General features: G+C 48.9%; 1 protein-coding gene across 1 annotated transcript in view; it reads right to left on the bottom strand.

Annotated features, from left to right (window-relative positions):
* Positions 1-2,411: 2,411 nt before the first annotated feature.
* The window catches only part of LOC309377073 (neural-cadherin-like), a 101,317-nt gene continuing 80,278 nt past the window's right edge, over positions 2,412-23,450 (bottom strand). Inside the window, exons 30-33 of the mRNA XM_081923973.1 lie at positions 23,187-23,361; positions 22,231-22,475; positions 10,469-10,623; positions 2,412-6,784 (exon numbers count right to left, since the gene is read on the bottom strand). Of these exons, the coding sequence (XP_081780099.1) occupies positions 6,365-6,784; positions 10,469-10,623; positions 22,231-22,475; positions 23,187-23,361 (995 nt within the window). The 3' untranslated portion in view covers positions 2,412-6,364. The remainder of the gene's footprint in view (positions 6,785-10,468; positions 10,624-22,230; positions 22,476-23,186; positions 23,362-23,450) is intronic.

Genomic DNA, 23,450 nt, shown 5'->3' with positions numbered 1-23,450 from the left:
GGAAAGCTGGCAGTGACCCTTTTTACATGCTGCTCCAGAGGTGGAGGTTGGGAGGTTGCCTGGAAAGGAAAGGAAACACAATAGCTTGGGGTCCAGGGGGTGACAATAAGCTGTTGCAGTAACCATGAACTACTGTGGCTAGTGCCAGGGAGTGGTCTGGTTACTAAGGTGGTCTGGTTACTACTGTGGCTAGGTGAAGGGAGTGGTCTGGTTACTAAGGTGTTCATATTACATAAAATGCAAATCCATGAAGCTGAGCTAGCTGGACAGACTTCATCAAGGGAGTAGCACGCAGCCATACTCTTTAGGGTTTGTAGCATAGAACAATTGTTAACCTGTATCAGGAATATCTTTGGTAGCATCTGGTAAGAGGTGGTGCAGTGGCTTATGTTCCCTCTCCTAGCAGCACACAGGAAGATAGGAAATGGTGTGATAGCAAGTCAGAGCATTGGCCCATCTGGCTTAGTATTGTCCATGCTAATTGGCATGACTCCCCAGGATTTCAGATGGGGGATCTTTCCAAGACCTACCTGGAGATGGCAGGGATTGGACTCGGGACCTTCTGCATGCAAACTGTTTGCTCTGCTGCTGAGCTACAGCCCTTTGCAGCTGGTATAAGGAAATCATGCCTGACTTTTTTGGGGGGAAACAGTTGATTGCATCACTGAGGCCACCAGGCTCAGAAATCTCAACTTATTTTTAGTTGCTGCAGTGTCTACTCTTAAGGCATGTAAAAGAGTACACTTTATTCCTGGGATGATGCTCTGAGGGTTGCCTCAGTGCCACAGAACTATGTTATCTGTTGACTTTCATTTTGTAGAAATGGTGGTTGGAAACTTATGAAAACCAATAGAGCTTGACAGGTTGACAGATTAAATACTAATATATAGAAGATTATTTAAATTGCAGGCCTATACACAATTTGTATAGGAAATAGAATTGTTGTTGCTACATGTTAGCCTGTAAAGAGCTTGGCAGGAGATTAGTTAAAGTACCAGATTACTGAAAATCCAACTACCTAGGGACATACTTATTTCTTTTCTCTTTCCCCCTCTTTCCTGTCAGCTGCAGGACTTCTAATAATCAGGTCTGCTGGCCTCTTTCTTGACAATGCCACAACTCCCTTGCATAGGCTTTTAAGGAAACAAATAGGCAAGTCCTGCAAGGCAGAAAGCAAGTACTTTTTGACTGCTGCATGGAACATGCAACACAGTGGTGGCCATGAAATACTGGAAGCGTGGCAGGAATAACAGTCTCCATTAAGAGGAAGATGACAGCCCCTGCCATCATTTCACCTTGCAGAGTTGCATGAATAGCTGGAAATGCTTTTCACATCTCCACTTAGTAAGAAGGCTGGAAGGTTATCCATCCAGTGCTCAAAACAGGGTGGGATGCCACGCAATTTCTTTTAAGACTGACATACCACTCTTCCATTTCTGTTCAGGCAGACATTCTTGAGTCTAGCCTAACCATCCCACATCATCATTTCCCTCACACTTTGGAAACTGCATCCCTAACAGGGCGGTTCATACCTAGGAAGCTGCCTCATACCAGGCAAGATTGTCCATCTCACCCAACAGCGTCTCCTCTGCCTGGCAGTGGCTTTGTGGTTCTCTCTGACACAGGGTCTTTCCCCTCTTCTGTCACCTGATCGTATTCTTAACTGGAGATGCCAAGGATGGAACATAAGACCTTCTGCATGCAAAGCATGAACCCCAGCACTGGACTATGATCACTCCACACGTGCTTTGGTAACCTTGAGGCTTATGTGCCATCCAGATAGATCAATATGGCTTAGGAAGCTGCAAAGGCAGCATAAGACAGGGAGGAGGTAGATACTGTTAGACTGTACCTGCCATTATCCCCGAGCATTGGCCATGCTGGCTGGCAACAATAAGAGTTGGGAGTCTCATAATTTCTAGAGGACCGCAGGTTCTGACTCCTGCCACGTAAAATATCAGCTCTTCTGCAGAGCTGGGTGAGCCTTTGAGAGGACTTGATGTCCATTTCTTCTGGTGTGAACCAATATCCTTCAGGGTACATTCTGCGGGCACTACTAGCCATGTTTCCTCCACAGTTGGGGGGCAGGAATTCTTCTGAATATCATCTACTGGGAACCAGAGGGAGGGAGAGTGCTCTTATGTTCAGGTTCTGCTTGCAGGTTCCCCTCAGACAATCTGGGTGGCCAGTGTGAGGACAGGATGCTGTTCTGGGTGGGTCATTGCCCTGCTCCAATAGGTCTCTTCTTACAGTTCTCTCTTTGTCCTGCAGTCAGTCACCCGAGTCAATGAGAAAATCCATCTGTCCAAGGACTTAAATCACACCTTCAGTTTCTTGCACCAGAGTCTGGTCTGAAATGAACCAGAAATTGTGGTTTGGGTGAGTGAAATACTTTTGAGCCAGGCTGTGTGTTGAAAACCACATTTTTATTCTGCACAGCACACCAAGGGAGTAAATAGCACGTTACAGGCAAAGGAAATAGTCTAAATTGGCCTGAAAAATGCCGTCAAATGATAGCATATCCTACTGAGAGTGGCTGGTATTTAGATGAATGGATAAGAAGCAGTAATTAACACTGAGCAATGCCTTGATGCATTTCGAGCAGCAGGAGATTGGGGGAGGGATATCCATTTCTGCCTTTTCCCCATAGTCTTGTTTGGTACACTGAAAAAGCACACGATGCTCAGCAACACTTTTCGCTCAGTTTTCTGGAAGTGGGTTATTACATTTGGACGAGGTTTATTGCCTGTACAGGTGAAAAATATTCACAAAGGACTATTCAACACCTGTGAGCTATGATAGGTAAAACCATGTGAACTTGCCCCATTATTTAAGGATGGGCATGCCACGTCTCAAAAGGTAAGTTCCATGGAAAGCCATATTCTTCCAGTACGTATATGAATTGGCATCAAACATTGGAAGCATCTTCCTGGTTAACCAACTGTGGTACAGCACTGATCCCAACAAGACAGAATTTCCTCTTTAAAACAAAAAAAACTGCTTCCACATATGCAAAGATTTAAGAATATGCATTGCCCTAAACTTGCTTTGCAAGGTAAGTGAAAACAACTTGATCTTGACCTTTTCTGTTGGCTCTGATCCATGATTCAGAAACAACTACAACTCTCCCGTTTCTTGAAGACCACAGTCTGAGAATTGTGGAGGTAAGAATAATGTTGCGGGATTTACAGAGAGATGGCTAAATATTTTCTAGTATCCTCTCAACCTCAAAGGAAAGTGGGAGCAAGTTCTTGAGCTTTTTATCGTTAGAAACTATGAAGAATGACCGGCTTGACCTGAAGACCACACAAGCTCTTTATCTTTGTGTTTCTTTTGAAACTCGTATTGAAAAAGCATTTGGGGAAAATCTGGGTATATATGGTCTCCTATGAAAACGTTGGTCTCCACTGTAGCTTAATGCATGCTTGAAAAATTGGACTTAGGAACTTCTGGAAATGTTATTTGGTGCCCTGCCAAGCACTTTTCAATCTCCATTACCCGTCTCTCAGTACACTTGTTCATTCCCTCCCCGTGGACAGATGATCTTCCATTTTCTGATTCCCCCCCCTCCCCGAACAAATGAAGCGTAGAAGAAGAGAGATATAACGTTATGAGGAAAGTCAGGGAGATGAGGGGAATTTATGAATAATCTAAGGAACACTCATAACTTGGAGATGTCCTTTTTTTGCAGAGCCGAGGGAGCAGGGTAAGGTTCTTTGGGCTTCACATGTTGCCAGAACGAAATCTAACTTTAGAATTTTTAAGTCCGCAGTCCCTTTTCGCTCACTGCACAGCATTTACTCAGAATAGCTAAGTAGAAATGCAGACTCGAGATAAGAAGATTGAAATGTACTGCAGAGGCAGAGCCTTCTTCACTTTCGATATTAGTGGTTTAGCAGAAAAATAAACCGCACCAGCATCTGAGCTAGTCAAAAGAAAAGGATTTTTTAAAAAGGACTGATTAGTGTGTAGCAAATCATACCATAACACCATTGCTCCTAACGGAAGGGTTTCTCCCACATGCATTTCAAAGGCATTCATCCTCCACCGGACAATTCCTGTTTTTGCAGAAGCAGTGGCCAACACTGGGGCGTTATTCTCTATGACGGTTTGTCAGACGGCAGAATCTGGGCTCTGATATTCTGCTATTCAATTAAGGAAAAATAAATAGACACGTGCAACCAAGCTTTCCTTTGAAATGGCTTGTTGACAAATTTGTGGCTACATTATTTCAAGCTTTACAAGAAGCTGGGGGGGTTGGGGGGGACATGAATTAGGGCAATTAGAAGAGGGCTCTGAAAAAGAAAAGGCAGTCCAAGGCTATTCCAGGGATAGAGGCAGTGTAGGCATAATACTGGTTTTGAATCCTACCCCATGTAAGAACCATGCAGTGGGGAAGGGCTTTAGCTCAGTGAGATCTCATCCATGTTTCCGCTTGTCCTGTGTTTTCTTCTGCTTGTCCTGTTCTTTCTAGGAAAGTAGCGGGGCAAATGAAAAACATCTCAGACCTGTGCTTAGAAAGCGCAGGATAAGTGTGGACAATAATAATAATAATAAATTTTATTATTTATTCCCCGCCCATCTGGCTGGGTTTCCCCAGCCACTCTGGGCGGCTTACAACATTATCTAAAAACAACAACTCAGAGGGCATCCGCTTTGCATGTGAAATGTTCCACATTCAACCCCAGGACCCTCCAGATCGGGCTGAGAACGTTCCTTGCATGAATTGCATGAATAGGTTTGAATTAGTGTAAGGCAGCTTCTTGAGTCCCTCTCGTTGAAAGCTAGCACAGCAAGAAAAAAGAGTCTATCCAGCTCTCTGTCTCCTCCTCTCGTTTGTTTTTTTTACCTGTATGAAGTGGTTAAGGTTCGGGGGGGTTACACGGGGGACACGGACGGTATCTCCCATCTGATGTGATACCATCAACTTTAGCACCTTAAATAGGTTTCCGTGCGCTGCTCTGGTTCGCCAGAAGCGGCTTAGTCATGCTGGCCACATGACCTGGAAGCTGTCTGCGGACAAACGCCAGCTCCCTCGGCCAGTAAAGTGAGATGAGCACCGCAACCCCAGAGTCGTTCGCGCCTGGACTTAATTGTCAGGGGTCCCTTTACCTTTACCTCTGCTCCACAATCAGGACGTGCAAACAAATGTTGCGCTGCAGCCTTCCTCTCTAAGGGAAGTGTGCCTGTCTTGGATGCCAGCCAGCCATTCCACCCTACCTTGCCTCCCACCACACCCTGTCCTCTTCATCTTCCAAGCAGACAACATTCTGTGGCCACTGAGCATATTTAGCCCTCATTGTGCCTCCCTCCCCCGTTAGGTTTTTTTCACCCTCCTCAAAAAAGAAAAGAAAAAATGATTTTGTACTTCTGCAAATCTTATGAAGTAGGAAGGAAATGCCCCATTGCAAAGGTAAGTCCAGAGGTAATAGACCAAGCAGCTAGCAGGAAGTCCACAACTGGTTTCATGTTACACAATATTGTATCTGTCAAATATGCCATCTCCTGCTACAACAATATTTGGTTGTTTATGGCTGCCCTTACTTTGAAGTCTTTGGAACCACACATAGAACAACAACTCTGGGGAACAATTTCTCATCTGGACTGTTTCGGTGGCAAAAACCATGTCTTATGAAGGTAAAAAACCCCACAAAGAACTAATTTCAGTGTGTCATGCCCAGATGCAGGTTGGTGTTCCCTCCGAATCTGGGGAAGGAAACACAGGAATTTAACCAAGTAACAGGCATGGGCTTCTGGGAGTGTTGAAAACAAGTCACACACCCCCAAGTTAAAGGACTGTTATTGCCAAATCCGTAGCATGGCTCTTCTAGTAATTTTGAAAGGAAAGAAGCTTCATTCCAACTTGATACACTGATTAAAAACCACAAAGTACAGATTTTACAACTTATTGCAGGAGGTGTACAAGACTCAGGCCAGTTATCAGCCCCTGCCAAGTGTTGAGACAGTCTCCTGCTTCCAACTATGAAGATGGAAAAAGTCATAGGGACAAAGCACCTGTTCTTGCAACCAATACAGATGTTGTTTCTTTACATTTTTATCTTTCTGCAATGGTTCTTTGGTTGCCTCCAACTCTAGTTTAATTCTGTCCTTTCTCAGCCTTCAAAAGACAATGATCTATGTATATTATGTCTTTTTCTTTTGGGGGGGTGTCCAAAGAAACACCCAATCCAAAATTAAAGCCCTTTTTGGGCTACCTGGTCTCCATCTTAGCCGTGCCTTTGAAGTATCTCAGTAGAGATTGACTTTATCAAATGTTAAAAGTACCTTTACCCGCCCCGCCCCCCCAAAACCCCAAAACACCACAAGGGACCTTCAAGCATTGTGCAAAGATGAGTTCAGCAGCCTAACCGTCATCGGACTCTGCATGAGAATAGAGTTTGCTGAGTTTTTCAAACTTCGGCCCCCACTCTTTCATATCCCCGTAGGCTGTATCTTCCTCCCATCCACTGGAGCCCAGGGAACTTAGGCTGCTGGCTTCTGAACACTCTCCTTCCGTGTAAAAGACTTGCAAGGTATCGCAGGGCAGGGCGTGGTGCAGCTGGTCCATGTTTCTAACCACCCCTGAAAGGTAGCATCCAAAGTCGATGCTGGAGAAGGAGGAGCCCAGTCCTGTGGAAAGAGCTTCCAGCTGCTCCTTTGGACTGGCTGGGAGGTCGCAGCTCACGGGACTCTGCAGCTCTGCCCGCTTTCCTTTCTTCTTGTAAAGGGAGTAGGCTGGGCTGGTTTGAAGGGACATCTGGAGCTCTGCCATGTTGTAAGCATCCTGCAGGAGGAAGACATCAACAGCAGCGTCGGACATTTAAGTCGCATGCACCCAGCCACAAACTTATGGATTCATTCTCTGTTCCTGGAAAGGGGTTACAACATGGGGTGAGGGAAGATGCATGCTGGCCTCAGCCCCAGTGACCATCCTGCACACCGGCCCCATTTGCTGCACCCTCAAGCTTCTTCTATGGGACGCAGGTGGCGCTGTGGTCTAAACCACTGAGCCTAGGGCTTGCCGATCAGAAGGTCAGCGGTTTGAATCCCTGTGACGGGGTGAGCTCCTGCTGCTCGGTCCCTGCTCCTGCCAACTTAGCAATTCGAAATCACGTCAAAGTGCAAGTAGATAAATAGGTACCACTCTGGCGGGAAGGTAAACAGCGTTCTGTGTGCTGCTCTGGTTCTCCAGAAGCGGTTTAGTCATGCTGGCCACATGACCCGGAAGCTGTCTGCGAACAAATGCTGGCTCCCTCATCCACTAAAGCGAGATGAGCGTTGCAACCCCAGAGTCGTCCACAAATGGACCTAATGGTCACGGGTACCTTTACCTTTACAAGCTTCTTGCAGTGAGCAGGGAAGGAGGCTTTGATTGTTAAACCACTCTGGGAACTGTAGCTCTGTGTGGGGAAGAGCCAGTCTGCTAACAATCCTCAGCAGCCTTAACAAACTATTTCCTGGGATTCTTTGAGGGAAGCCATGACTGTTTCTTCGGAGCAAAGATTTTAGCTTCTGTGGCATTGGACATAGAGGGTCTCTCTGCCTCTCTAGATAATGCAAGGGAGTTCCCTGCACTTGCAAAAGTTTCGTCACAGGCAGCAACGCAGTATGGATGTGGAGATCTACCCTGTGCCGTAGAAACAAACTACCCTCGAATCATTTGGGCTCGTCTTGCTACTTTCTGAAAGGAGCAGATACCAAGCTCCTGACATGTCAGATAAACAATGCCTGCTTCCTCAAGATAGATCCCCTGCTCGGGTAAACCTATTTTTCCCCTTTACAATTTGCAGAGGGAGTTAATCTTATTAAACACTAATAGGATTTGTATACTTAGCTCGCTGTGTGCCACCTTGAAGATAAATATCCATTTAAAGTGTTTAAAACATGTTCACGGAAATTTATCAAAACCTTCAACTTTCTTTTTTTCCTCCGTTTTTTAATGAGGAAATTTGCATTCCGCTAGTAGGAAATACCAAGTGTAAAATTCAAACTAAACTCGTACATTTTTTTTTTTTTTTTGGTGGGGCAGAATCCTACTCTGGGTGCAGAATTTGCACAGACGTCATCCTAGGACACAGTCCTTCTAGGACAGGGGTAGGGAGCATTTTTCAGCCCAAGGGCCACATTCCCTTCTAGGCAATGTTTTGAGGGCCACATTCCAGCAGTGGGCAGGGCTAGAGGCAAAAGTGGGTGGAGCAATAAATGCATATTTTACCATTGTGTAATAAGTTAGTTTCTACACATGCTCATGCACATACAACCGACCCACCCCTCTTCTGTTCTCCACCTAAGAGGGAATATAGGAGTTCAAGGACACATCCCAGCCAAGCAAAAATGGAAGAAAAGCAACGAGGGTTGTGCATCCTGTTCTCAACATGGCCCACCAGATGCCCAAGGGGAGCCTAACAAGCAAGATTTGCAAGCTTTAACCTTCTACCTGTACTATGATCCCGACTGAAATTTGGGCGGTTGGGGCAAAGGGTCCATGTCTACTCTTGGCACCATGGGGAGGAGGGGCAGTTAAAGTCCTCCCCTCCACCATCAGTGTCCCAACCTGCCTCCCACGTTAGCTAGTAAAAGAAAACTGAGCTGCACAGCACCCAACGACATCCTGCGTAAGACAGAAGAGGAGCTTCTTCTTCTGAGACGGTGCTTATCACCAGCAATTGTTATAAGTCCATTTAACATTCCTAATAATAATAGTGACAGCCATAATAACAACAAGAGTACGAATTCAGGTAGGTAGCCATGTTGGTCTGACGCAGTCAAAATATATAAAAAAGTAAAAAAACAAATGTCCAGTAGCACCTTAGAGACCAAGTAAGTTTGTTCTTGGTATAAGCTTTCGTGTGCATTGTATCTGCATGGTTCGTGCATGCACACGAAAGCTTATACCCAGAACAAACTTACCGGTACTTGGTGTCTAAGGTGCTACTGGACAATTTTTTTACTTTTTTATATATTTCGAAGAGTATGAATATTATTATTATTTAAGCATATTTCCTGGCCTTCCACCCAAAGGTATTATAGTGGTACCTCGGTTCTTGGACTTAATCCCTGCCGGAAGTCTGTTCGACTCATGAAACCATTGGAAAACCAAGGTGCGGCTTCCAATTGGCTGCAGGAGCTTCCTACACTCAAGCGGAAGCTGCACCGAATGTTCAGCTTCTGAAAAACATTTGCAAACCAGAGCACTTCCAGGTTTGCGGTGTTCAGGAGCCGATCTGTTCGTCAACTAAGCCGTTTGAGAACCTAGGTTCCACGGTATTAAAAAAATACTGATTTGCCTTCCAAAACCTGCTCCCTTCCTCATGATTAACTGGGTCATCTTTTTGTCAGATTGATTAAAAAGTTGCAGGTCTAATTGACATCGGTGTGTGTGTGGGCAGGTAAGCAAACAAGAATGTTTGCAGCTCACTGACTTCTCTGGACTTTTTATACTATGTTTTCTCCCAGGCAGTTTTAGTGAAATGTCTCTGGTTCAGATGATTTGGAGACTGATGCTGTAATACATTTGCAGTGCAGGTCTATACACAGTCTACTCAAAAGTAAGTTTCACTGAATTCTATGGGGCTTACTCACAGGCAAGTTGGCACAGGATTGCAGCCTTATCTGAGGCAATACTAAGATAGCAACATTCACTGAGCATTTCTACAAAACCTTGCAAGGACTTGCAATCAGGACAGAGTAAATGTTAGGTCTGGTGGGGTGGAGAGGAGATATATGCCCCATTTGCTGAAACTGAAATGTGCTTTTCTGAGTGCCAGAAGGGAGAGAAGATAATATTAAACAATTTTGGACAAAATCCTATGGGTCTCCAGCAGGGGCCATGGGACAGGAGTGGATCTCGGTCTGCAGAGAGGGAGGTCTGTCCTTTGAGTCATTATAACCACAGACATCTCTGCAGCCACTTCCACTCTGCTATCATTGTTCCAACAATGCAAGGGAGAAAAATGGGGCATGCTAGGAGACCTTTGATCCACAGGATCCAAAGGCCATTTACAGAATTTTAGAGTTGGAAGGGACTCCCTCCCACAGGTTATTTAGTCCAAGCCCTAAAGCATCCTCCAACCTCTGCCTAAAAACCTCCAACCAAGGAGAGCACCCCCACCAGTATGGGAAAACTGCACTAGTCCCTGGAACTAGCCTAGTGAATCCCCTTAGGAAGAAAAACCACCACACATGTGCACAAAAATTAACTGGGGGGGGGGAGCTGCCCCCTACACAACTTCTACCCTGTCCGGTGTGAGCCTGGTACATGGCGGTTCCCCTGCCATGGGCTCTCTCCTCCCCATTATGGCCATCTGTCTGGGATGCCGTAGGTACATTGAGATAGGGTTGGACTTCATGGCCTTCACAGTCCCTTCAAAGTCTAGGCTGTACTATCAAAGCAAAGCCAGCAATGGTTTTTCCTCCAGTGTAAGTTTCCTTGCACACGTCAGATCAACCATCAGAGAAAGAGCCTTACTTGATCCTGCTCCCCACCCCCTTCCTCGTTATAGTTGAGGATGTTCTCTCGAATGTCCTCCAAGTCATCGTGGCAGGTGGTGACGTGGTAAACTCCTCCATTCATGCTTTTGTGGCTCTTCCACCGAGTCCACAGGAAGACGCCGCTGAGCAGAACTGGGTGAGAAAGCGAAGAGCATTTATTTAGAAACCAAGGCCAAATGCACCATTAAAAAGGAGAACTTTGAGAGTTAGGACTTAACGCGCTGGAAGGTCGCCACATCTGAAATATCCCTGAAACCACCACCCTCTGCCACGTCACCTTTGAAAGTGACTCACATGGAGGGTGCAACATTTAAACCCCAGTTCAAGTTTGTCCAGAAACTACTTTGTCTCAGGCTAACAGACCCAATCCCTGCTCTCAAACAAGCATCACCTCAGTAATCCTACCAAAGCCAATGGGATTCTGCTGATTTAAGCGTGCACAGATTCAGAACTTTAAGTAGACAATCCAATAAGTGCAGCTAGTTTTAGCAGGGACTTAGCTCTACTTTTGATTCATTGCTATTAATAAAAGTAAATCAGTCAGAAGGTGAGTAATAGCCAGAGGAGGGGTGCATCAGCAGCAACAACAGCAGCAGCAGCAGCTAAGCACCCACATTTGGCCTGCAAGCCCAGGAATGCTAATTTGGATGAGCATCCCATGAAGAGAGTGCACTTAGAGCTAAATATATGTAGGGCTGTATTATTAAAGACCAGCATGGATTCAAGAGTGATTGAGTTTAAAAACTAACTGGTGGTACAGAGGATTGCTAGATGCATCTGGGTACATTATCTCACACCTTCAATCCCTCTTGGTTAAAATAGGAATAATAACAGCCTACCTTGTAATGTTTGTCACTGAGGGTGAATAACATGAAGATTACAAAGCACTTTGCACTCTCAAAGTGCTACTATGCAGATGACAGACAATGCAAATGGCGAAAAACAACTCATGACAAGTCCATAAAAGCCATCTCTGCTGGACATGATAGCAGCAGCCCATCTGATCTTGTATCGTCCTTGTGGCGGCAAAGCCTTGTCCAAACAGGAGAGATGCATCAGGGAGGAGGAGGAAGGAAAGAATGGAGGTCAGTGGGGAGGGTCAATGTCAATGCCAGCAGTTCCTACACAGGTTGGCAGCAGCCACTGTGCAACCTCCACCTTCACCTCCAATGTGATGTGAGCCTTCAAAGCAATGCCTGCTCATAGGAAAGCCTGACCCAATGTAATTTTTCTGCCCCAAGGAGGATCACAAGAATGAGACCTCCATGTGATTGGGTGTCCTTGTGCAGTGCCCAGCTAATGCCCTGCGGAGGGAAGACCCTATGAACCTGGAACAAAGGGTACTACATCAGACAACAGATCCATCGGATTCAGTCTTGTCTACAGTGGCTTAGCTCATATATAACACGAACCTATGGTTTGTTAAACTATGGTTATGGAGGAATCCTGCCCAACTGATTATCTATGGTTGGTTTACTGCCAGCCATAGTTTATTGTTGGCTCACAAACCTTGCTTTGTTTTAACTATGGCTTGATGCTCCTCCCGCCCACCAATTCACCTAATCCTGTTCATGGTCATCCTTCTTTCTCCTGCTTGCATTCCAGATGTTAGTCTGGATTCAACCTTGCATGCTGAAAGTTGAAACTGTCCACTGTTGGAGCATGTGGTAAATCCAAACCCTATCGATGCACATTTACCGGGGGGAGGGAGCCCCATTGAATACAGTGGGTCTTACTTCTGAGTAAACATGTAATACACAAAATGAGGAACAGTCTATGGAACAAACAACAATGAAAATGAATGGAAGTGATGAACAGGACATAGACAAAGAGGCACATGACACATTTTTATTAGAAAAAATATATATTCAGGCACAGGGTTTGTTTGCTTTTTCTTAACTATGCGACTCCTCTCACATACTTGAATTGAAATTTACATTCTGGCAATCCAGAGTATACTATGACAAAGGTGACTGGTGTGTGTTCTCTAAGGCTAAAGAATGCAAGATGCCCTTCATGCAATTAGAAATTAAAATTACAGAGCAGGGAAGGGTAATTCAAATCCTGGTGGAGAGAGCAGAAGGGCTTTGGCTCCGCTATAGTCCTGACCTGGACTGGGGGCCCTACCACCGCACCCACTGCCACCTGCCATTTGCTTTGAAAGACTAGTTCCCATTCCCCATGCAAGGGGAGCTTTTACTCAAATAGCCCCCCCTCAAAAAATCTGGACCAGAACCACAGCAGCAGGCAAAAAGGGTAACATCCCTACCCGGTCTGCCAGGTTCCCAAACCACACTGGGCTCTATTTCCTTAAAATTGCCACTCATGCAATTGCTAACTGAGTGCAATGGTAATCTCAAGTTTTAACATTCAGTGATTATTAAAACAAAAAGCACCCCTTTGTTCGCAGGACATTCTTATGATTCTCAGACTGCAAGGCTGATAGTGATTGGAAATATACAGCGTCTGAAACTGGAGCCCACTACTATGACCCTGTGTTGCATCCTGATTCTGAGATACACACATTTGGAAAAGAAATGGCCTGAATAAAACATGCTCTTTGCCAGTTCAGAAGAGCCTACAAAATGCCATTTTTACCACCCCACAGCAACCATCAAGGGTACTAAAAACAGCAGACAAAGGTGGCCTGTAAACAGAGCCACGTAGACACAAAGAGCCCTAGCCCAGTTTCAAGAGTATTTAACTGACCCAGCCATGTCCCCCAAGGAGAGGATTTGGCTTCAATCTCCTGTTCCCAGCACAAAAGGAGGCCTTTTCTCACTACAAAGAAATAAACCTCTTTGTGAAAAAGAGAAATATCATGCTGGATGTAAGCTCCGCTTCTTCCAAAATGCTTTCATTCTTGTATTCCGAATACACAATTCTCAGAGGAGCAACTCCTCTTGTAACTGCCTGTCAGAAAGCGCCACTGGATGAAAGTGTTACATCCAGAAGCCAGCTTCAATGTGCATCAAAGTCAATGGAAGCTTACATTGAACCGTCATAAACAAGCTTTATCAGAGAAGAGCCTATCAGCACACTAAGGCTGCAGCAGCTGTGAGTGATATTTAACACTGTCCCAAGCACACCTTTTCTGCCTCCTGTTGCACAGCATGGGGGCGCGTTCTCCCCAAACCCAATTACAGCACAGTGTGACCTCATGGAAACACGGGGCTTAAACTTCAGAGCAGAAATGCTTTCCATCTGCTACCAGTTCCCTTGTTTTCCTACAGAGCAGAGGTTCCCCACAGATCGGGAAAGTAATTTTGACCTAGTTACAAATACCTGTTGTCCCGTGTTTGCATGGCAAATATATTCATGCATTGGAAATTCAAAAATGCTAAAATATGAGTGACAGCAAACAAACAAACAGCAGCAAAAAAGAGGAAGCAATTACTTTTCCAAGTAGCTGCAATTTCACAAGGATGACTTCAAAAGAGCCCTGGGCAAAGACGTGAGATTAGGGAAGAGTTTTCGCTGCAGAAGGAAAGCGCAATTGTCAGAGACTGCCTCCAGGTCCCAGCTCACAGAAGACCAACGCTAGCCAGCGGAACTGTACAAAGTCTTTATTGAAGTTTAGTTCCCATTTTCAAACCCTAGCGTGCATCTCTACGTCTAGACCCTAGACCAGCGAAGCCTCATCTGAGTCTCCGCCCCCTGTACACCAGTTCAACACTCTAGCCTTACTCCACCTTCTGCGTTTCTCCTTCCGCCTCTGGGTCCTACTACCCCCCTGGGTGCCTTCCTTCCTGGACGCTTCGGATGCGGACCCCTCGGACTCCTCCCCCTCTCTTCGGCGGGCTTTGGGACCCGGCTCCCTCTCCGGGCTGCTTATGGCGCCACCCTCTTGTACATTTGAACTTGGCGCGCGCGCGCTGCCCCTGACCTTCCTTTTGACCGTTTCCTCGCTCTCTGATGCAGGCGTGGCTAACCCTGACTCCTGTCCTTCCGCTGACGGAGAGCTGCCTGCTCCCGATGCCTGGGGCTCCTCCCCCCTACTGCTCTCCGGTGGGGAAGCTGGTCCCGATTTCCAGCTGCTGCTCTCTGAGCCCTCTCTGGCCCCTCCCTCCTGGGGTGTTCCCCTTGGCAACCCCCTTGCTCTGATCACGGGAGCCCCTTTCTGTGAATCCTCTGATTCGCTGGAGAGACTTAGAGACCTCGGACGGCTATCATCGCTGACTTCTCCCTCGGATTCCTCTCCCTCGGTCTCTAATTCCTCCCTTCCCTGTCCCTCTGCTCCTGAACCCCTGACATCCATCCCCCCCTCGAAGCCCCCCCTTCCCCCCTCCCCTCCTTCCGGTGTGGGTACTGGGTGCTCCGTCGTAGCGGGGGTGCGTGCAGGATACAGTTCGTCCCCCATGTACTCGTCGACATCTCTCTCCTCTGCTTCCATCTCTCTGTCTCCGTGCTCGAACCCCACGTCTTCCCCCAACACGTCCATGTCCGTCTCGCCCCCCTCCCCCTCTTCGGGTGATCCCAGCCAAGGACCACTCAGCCACTTCCTGCGCCACTGCTCCTCTGGTCGATCGTCCCACCAATAAGAGCTGTCTGAGGCAGACCCCGGTGGCGAACCCACCCGGGAGCTCGGGACTGGGGCCTGTTCTTCGTCCGAGTCGAACCCCTGGAATGTGCTGGCCGAAAGAGTGGTTGTGAAGAGCCAGTCGTCGAAATACTCGGCTGGCATGGGCCTGTGTGGGAAGAGGGCATGAAACTCCTCTTTGAGCAGAGGCTCCTCCAAAGCATAGTCCGGAACCCAGCTGTTCGCAGTGGCCGGGGTACCCTCTCTGGCTAGGAGATATTCTACTCCTTCTTCCCCCCATCTCGAGTCTAAAATCTCTGTGACCTCGTTGATGTGCCCCCTCCTTGGCGACCCCCCCTGTCTGGGCCCTTCTCTGGGCGGGTCCGGTGCTGTGTCTGGCTCCTGAAATCTATGAGGTGCTTTGTAGGGCGTGAGCACTGATCTATGGAACACCGGATGCATCCTGGAACCCTCCGGAAGCGCTAACCGGAAGGCCACTGGATTGACCTGTGCCTGGACTTGGTAAGGTCCTAGCTGCTTATGTCCTAGCTTCTTCTTCGCTAACGATCTGGTCGGCACTGCTTGCGCTGCTAACCAGACCCAGTCTCCCACCTGTATGTCTTCCCCAACTCTTCTGTGTCTGTCTGCCTGCACTTTGTATGCGTGTTTTGCGAGTTCTAACTGCCTCCTGAGCTGTTCGTGGACTTCCTGCAACTCCGACGCTAAGGCTTCCGCTGCCTGTGGCTCCCCCTCCCCCACTCTCTCTAAACTCGGGAAGGTTCTGGGATGCCTCCCGTTGTTGGCAAAGAACGGCGTCACCCCCGTCGACACGTGCTTCGTATTGTTGTAAGCGAACTCAGCGAGTGGCAGGTAGTCCACCCATGTCGTGGGCTGCTGATTGGCGTAGCATCTCAGGTACTGCTGCATGATGGCGTTGACCCTCTCCGCTTGTCCGTTGGTCTGTGGGTGTCTCGCCGACGCCAAATTGACTTTGACGTTCAGAATGCCCATCAGCTTCTGCCAGAAGTTCGAGATGAACTGTCGCCCCCGGTCGGAGAGAATAGATCGTGGCAGACCGTGAACCTTGAACACGTGGTCAATGAACAGTTTGGCGGTCTGCTCTGCCGTGGCTACCTTCGCACACGGAATGAAGTGTGCCATTTTAGTAAACATGTCCACCACCACTAGCACTGCTGTCTTTCCCCTCGAACTGGGCAGATCCGTGACGAAGTCCAGGGCCACCCTCTCCCACGGTTCAGCCGGTGTTTGCAGCGGTTCCAGCAATCCCGCCGGCGGTTTGTGAACTGACTTGGCCCTTTGGCAGGTGTCACATCTCGCGACGTAATCCGCGACTTCCCCCCGCATCTTGGGCCACCAAAAGTCTCTGGCTACTAGTTCGACAGTCTTTTCTTTGCCAAAGTGCCCGGCTGTGGGAGCGTCGTGTAGCTGCTGCAGAACCCTTGCGCGGAGGTCGTCTCCCGGCACGTAGAGTGCTCCCTTGTGGAGGAGCAACCCATCGCGTATCTGGAACTCGTCGGCCCTCGCTGTGCCCCTGTGCACCTCCTCCATCCTGGCCTGTGCGAAGGGGTCTTCCCGCAGCGCTCGACGGACGGCCTCCAGGTCCACGGTTGCCGACGCGCATGCCCACGCTTCCGGTGCGAAAATGTGCTTGGCCGCCGGCGGTGCCGCCTCCTCCAGGTATTGCGGCTTTCTGGACAAAGCATCCGCCATCACGTTGTTGTCGCCCGGAATGTACTCTATCTTAAAGTCGAAGTCCGCGAAGAACTCCGCCCATCTAATGTGTCGCTGGTTGAGGAACCTAGCCGTGCGCCAGTACTCCAGATTCTTGTGGTCCGTGTGGACCTGCACTGTGTGTCTGGCTCCGATAAGGAAGTGCCGCCATGCCTTGAACGCTGCATGGATGGCTAGCAACTCCCTGTCCCAGATGGTATAATTCTGCTCCGACTTGCTGAGCTTCCTCGAGTAGAAGGCGCACGGCCTCCAGTCCCCCTGCTGGTCTTGTTGCAACAGGACAGCTCCCACGGCTCTGTCTGAGGCGTCTGTCTCCACCCTCATGGGTCTGCTGGGATTCACATGCAGCAGCTGCTCCTCTGACGCGAAGAGCCGCTTGAGTCTCTGAAAGGACTGCTCCGCTTGCTCCGTCCAGATGAATTTCTTCTTCTTGGAACTGAGCGTGTCGGTGATGGCCGCTGTCTGCATGGCAAATCCCTTGATGAACTTGCGGTAAAAGTTGGCAAAGCCGACAAACCGCTGGACTTCCTTCCGATTGCGTGGGCTTTTCCAGTCCAAAACTGCGCTAACCTTGGCGCTGTCCATGGCGAGCCCCTTGTCTGACAGCTTGTAGCCCAGGAAATCCACCTCCGTCACGTCGAACTGGCACTTCTCCAGCTTGGCGTACAGCCTGTGCTCCTTCAGTCTCTGCAGAACTTCCCTGACATCCCTCTCGTGCGCCTCGCGCGATTCTGAAAAAATCAGGATGTCGTTCAGGAAGCATACGCACTTCTTGTAAAGGAGCCCCGCCAGCACATGATGCATAAAGGCTTGGAAAGTGTGAGAGCCATTTTGCAATCCGAAGGGCATAACTCTGTATTCGTAGGTGCCCAGTGGCGTGAACATGGCCGTCTTCCACTCGTCGCCCTCGCGCATGCGAATCAGGTTGTACGCCCCACGTAGATCCAACTTGGTGAAAACGCGTCCTTTCCGCACCGTCGCGAGCAGGTCGTCTATCTTGGGCATGGGGAAAGCTGAGGGCTTGGTTTTCGAGTTTAAGATCCTGAAATCCACCACCAGCCTCCGTTGGGGCGTGTCCCGCTTCTTCACAAAGAATACTGGACTGCCTCCCACCGCTTTCGACTCCCGGATGAACCCACGCTGCAAATTGTGATCTATGAACTCCCTGAGTTCCTGCAGTTCATCCTCAGACATGGAGTACAGTTTCCCCGTTGGCAGCGTCGCCCCCGGCAGGAGGTCAATCTTGCAATCATAGGGTCTGTGAGGAGGTAGCTTGTCCGCCTCCTTCTCGCAGAAAACCTCCAAAAACTCCGCATACTTGTGGGGTACTGCTTGCAGCGTGCCCAACTGTAACTGCGGGTCCTCCTCTTCCTCCTCTGGGCTGGGTATGATGCAGTGTTCTGCACAGTAGGAGGATCCAAACGTTAGTTGGCGCTGGTACCAAGCCAACGCTGGGCTGTGCCTGTGCAGCCAACTCATGCCTAATACTACAGGCGTGTCTGACAGTTGGGTGACATTGAAGCTGATGACCTCCCGGTGATTCCCAATTTGCATCACCATCGGCGGCGTCTGCTGCACCACCTGCCCCCCTAGCAGTTCCCTGCCATCCACCGTGACAACCTTCAGGGGCAGCGTGGCTGGCAGTAAAGCTATGTTGTGTCGTTGAATGAACTCCAGTCCTATAAAGTCTGCATTACTGCCAGAGTCAATTGTGATAGGCACTTCTAAGGTGAGTCCATTGGGCAGCTGGAGCGATGCGGTGAGCTGCACCACTGGTTTGGGCGGGAGGGGGTCTGTGGGCTGCAAAATCTCCGGGGACTTCTTCACTGACTTGTCTGGCTGGGCCCCAGTGCCTCCTATTCCAGCCAGACTTCGTCGTTTCCCTGCTGTGGTTCTCTCTGCTGAGTTGTTTCCAATACTGTCACTGAGGCTGCAGTTTGCTTGCGGAGCCTCTGGGGACACTCTTTCGCCAGATGCTCCTCACTCTCACATATATAGCACTTCCTGTTCCTTCTAGGCAGCTTCGGTTTTACTGCTCCCGGTGTTAAGGCTCTATTAGCTGAGAGAGCCCTAGCACCTCCAATCTCCATCTGCTCTTCGCCCCCTCCCTGTGGAGGCGTGGACTGCGCACGCGCTGTCTCTCTAGACAAGAGGGGGGGCACCCTCCCTGGTGTGCGTCCCCAACGTCCTTCTTCTTTGCTCCATGGCCGTTCTTCCTGCCTCACCCCAATCGACAGCGCTCTTTCCACCACTTGCTGAGTGGTTGTGGGTCTCTCTCCCCGTGCCATCTCATCTTTGATCTGTGGGCTCAATCCCTCCAAAAAAAGGTCTCTAACTGGCGGAGAATCCTTATCCCAATTCAGCGCGTTGACCAATGCAAAAAACCTGGAATGATACTGCCTGACGCTGGCTTTCCCTTGTCTTAGCCCAAATATGTCCTTTCTGGCAATATCAATGTCTATGTTTGATAAGAAACAGGAATCCATCGCCTTAATGAATGCATCTGCGCTTTGGAGCGCTGGATCCTTGTCCCTCCACAGATTTCGCAGCCATGCTTTCGCGTCCCCATGCAAATGGGACAGGATGAACCCCACTTTCTCTTGCTCATCTCTAAAGTCTCTCTCCAACAGCTGCAGCGCAAACAGCACGTCTGCTCGGAAATTGGGGTACTGCTGCAAATTCCCATCAAAATGAGATACAATGCTGGCTCCTCTTTTCCCCAACCCAATCCCCTCGGATCTGGGTCCCGGTAGCCCCTGCTTCGCAAGCCCCTCTAACCTGGCTTGAAGATCTCTGCAGGCAGCCGCCGCTTCTTCCTCTCTCTTCCTGGATGCGATTATTTCAGCGCTGAGTTGTGTCACCGCTTCTTGCAGGGAAGCTATTTTCTGTTCTGTAGTCATCTCGCCTGACTTTTGTGAGCTCGCAAGGCACCAGTCTTCTGCCCTCCCTGCCTCGCTCCCGTAGCGATGCTTGAGGCGAAGAAAACCGGTGAAAATTTGAGATGAGGCTTACTGTCAGAGACTGCCTCCAGGTCCCAGCTCACAGAAGACCAACGCTAGCCAGCGGAACTGTACAAAGTCTTTATTGAAGTTTAGTTCCCATTTTCAAACCCTAGCGTGCATCTCTACGTCTAGACCCTAGACCAGCGAAGCCTCATCTGAGTCTCCGCCCCCTGTACACCAGTTCAACACTCTAGCCTTACTCCACCTTCTGCATTTCTCCTTCCGCCTCTGGGTCCTACTACCCCCCTGGGTGCCTTCCTTCCTGGACGCTTCGGATGCGGACCCCTCGGACTCCTCCCCCTCTCTTCGGCGGGCTTTGGGACCCGGCTCCCTCTCCGGGCTGCTTATGGCGCCACCCTCTTGTACATTTGAACTTGGCGCGCGCGCGCTGCCCCTGACCTTCCTTTTGACCGTTTCCTCGCTCTCTGATGCAGGCGTGGCTAACCCTGACTCCTGTCCTTCCGCTGACAGAGAGCTGCCTGCTCCCGATGCCTGGGGCTCCTCCCCCCTACTGCTCTCCGGTGGGGAAGCTGGTCCCGATTTCCAGCTGCTGCTCTCTGAGCCCTCTCTGGCCCCTCCCTCCTGGGGTGTTCCCCTTGGCAACCCCCTTGCTCTGATCACGGGAGCCCCTTTCTGTGAATCCTCTGATTCGCTGGAGAGACTTAGAGACCTCGGACGGCTATCATCGCTGACTTCTCCCTCGGATTCCTCTCCCTCGGTCTCTAATTCCTCCCTTCCCTGTCCCTCTGCTCCTGAACCCCTGACAGCAATTTAGCAGAAACTTCCCGTGTCGCGATGCGGGATTTCAGGAGGCGGTTCTGCATTAACCAAGACTGTAAATGTGGACTAATGCTCTGATCTCAGATGCTTCACCTGGGGCTTTTAAGATACAAACCACCTAACCGGACTCATCATTTCCTTGGCAGCAGGGCTGTCTCAATCAGTGATCCAGTTGACAGAGCACTAGTTTTGGAGCCAGGAAAACTAGATGTGACTATCACCCTCCGCCATGAGCTCAGGCCCACCTTTGCTGAATGAGAAGAACAGCAGTGAATCCCACAGGGTTCTTGTTGGGATGAACAAGAATGTAAAAGCACTTTGCAAATTTGAAGGTGCTGTGTGCCACAGCAAGTAACAACGATAACAGACTCAACGTAAACAATTGCATAATAATAAAATAAATATATATAAATAAAAAGGGGGGCATCGTTGGACATTGGCTGGGAAATCTGTTTCATGTTGCACTGCACCCTAGGAAACACGCCTCCCTGAACCACTCAGCTTAAATGGCTTTATAAAAGGGGTGCAGACAAATTTATGAATGATTCATCTATAAACGGCTATTGTTCATGACAGTTAAAGAGCATGTTGGTGATTACCAGTTGCTCGGGGGGGGGGGGCAGGGCAACAGAGGAAGCTGCTTATACCAAATCAAACCCTCGGTCCATCCAGCTCAATACTATTGACACCAATTAGCAGTGCGTCTCCAGGATTTCTGAGGGGGGGGAGTCTCTCTCCCAGACCTGCCTGGAGATGCCACTGGGCATTCCACCTGGGACCTTCTGCATGCAAAGCAGATTCTCTGCACTGAGCCAGGACCCTTCTACTTGTAGTCTTCAAGTCTGGCTTGTGAGCTTCCTGGAAGCATCTGGTTGGCAAGTCTGGGAACCAGGATGCTAGACTAGATAAATCTTTGGACCATTTTGAGCTGGGGTTTTTTTTCTTAAAGCAGCAACATCTAAGGCCTAAGAACTTTCCACCACCAGACCCTTCATCAATACTCTCCCTGTCAGAAGGTAGAGCCAGGGTCTGCAAACGATCCGGCTGCCAGTGCAAGGAGATGCACTGTGTCCTCCCTGAGGTTAACACACCTTGTCCTCCCTGGCCATGGGACATGTCTGAGAGCAGAAATTCTCCTCTGCGCTCTCCACGGAGCAGCAGCTTAGACAGCCATGCTACCAGCAGCAGCAACACAGAACACCAGGAGGAAGAAGCACATTTGCGATCATCACCATCGCCAATACCCCAAGCCTTTAAAAGCCATCACTGCCTTTTGAAAGAACCTCATTATCGTGTTATTATGGGTATCTTTTCACTCACTGTCAGCCACTATAGAAGCCTGTTCTTAAGAGAGCAAAGCAGAATGTCAACGTCATGATGTTCATTTCCCCTTTGTCCCTTCTGAGCCAGTTCTCAGCAATGGAATGTCGAAGCAAGAACAGAATGGAAAAGATGAGAAGGACCTTTCCCAGGGATGAGTCAAATAAAGATGCAGATGAAACTGGAAAGGAATGTCTTTGATGATGATGATGATGATGGGCCAGAGAGAATGAAGGACAAGACAGTGAAGGCATCATCCAGTGGGCGTCTTCACAACTAGCCGGCATGGCGAGCATCCAGAGCAGCACAGAAGGCGGCTTATGGTTCATTACCAAAGGTAGTACAAGATGTAGTTGCCGTAACTACCTAGTAGGGCCAGGAAGCAAATGCAGATGGCAAACATGGAGCTGAAGCTCAGCCCGGCGTCTTTGTGGAAGATGGCTAGTGTGATCTCACAGTTGCGGCCGGAGTAGCCGTCGGGGCAGTGGCATCGGAACTTGCTTGCCGACTGGGAGATGCAGGTGCCAAAGTTACAGGGCCTCTGAGCGCATGCCGTGTAAACACAGTGCCGGCCGGTGACGTTCTCCACCAACATGTGTCCTGGAGGGCAGCTGGAAAGACACAGAAGGCAAATCAAACTCCTTGGCATTAACCTCGCTGCTGGCCCAAGCAAAGCTCCAGGGTGCCGCAATCCAGATTAATTTCACACCCTCATTTCAGCTTCAGTAGGAGCCAGTTCCAATGTAATGAAATTTGCTCACAGATGATCCTCTTGAGCTGGATTCCTGGAATGGGCCCACTTCACAGGACTGCATTCCAGCAATGTTTACTGGGTAGTAAGGGAGGGGGATATTTTTTTAAAAAACTCCCCAAATGCAGAAAGTAGCACCCTAAAAACTAATGGATTTATCCTGGCATGTTTTTGCAAATCAAGAGACCACTTCATCAGATGCCTCAGAACTTGTGCGTATCGAACTTGTGCAACAATGGGGGACGATCCAATTTGAAAGTGGGAGTAAAAGATGAATGAAGGTACCCTAAAAGCAGTTGCGAAAAACATGGAGAACAATCAAATGCCAGTCACCAGGAGCATGCTTGAAAATCCCCCGTTTTGCAGCCCCAGAGTAACAGAAGAAGGCATAGTGCCCCCCCCCATTCTGCGCTCAAGTTGGAGGAGCCTTGGGAGCAGCACATCAAAAAGCACAAGGGGCTACTGCTCAAATAATATTTAGCCCTTCCCACCAAATATGAGGGGTTTCTGTTCAAGCCCTAGACGGGCAGGCCGCTCCCACCTTCTGATTTCACCAAGGGGGATTTGTTACCTGCACTCATGCATCATCCACAAGTCAATGCAGATGAATTGCTGGCTGCAGGGATTGCTCTTGCAAGCTTCAGAAAGGCAGCCTTTTCTCACTCCTTGGGCACTCAGCACAAGCTCCTTAGGGTAAGAATCTAGAGGTAGCCTGTAGTTATTGAATCTGACATCCTTCATGCATCCTAAGGCAAAATACAAAACAGACTTGATGTGGAAAGCTCTTGATCAAGAGCTATTTTTGAAAGAGATGTCGCAGCACTGTAAGGCCGAG

The sequence above is a fragment of the Podarcis melisellensis genome, assembly GCF_964234715.1.
Source record: "Podarcis melisellensis genome assembly, chromosome: 8".
Classification (NCBI taxonomy): domain Eukaryota; kingdom Metazoa; phylum Chordata; class Lepidosauria; order Squamata; family Lacertidae; genus Podarcis; species Podarcis melisellensis.
Note: the sequence above shows the minus strand (reverse complement) of the source record. Positions and strands in the feature narration are given on the sequence as shown.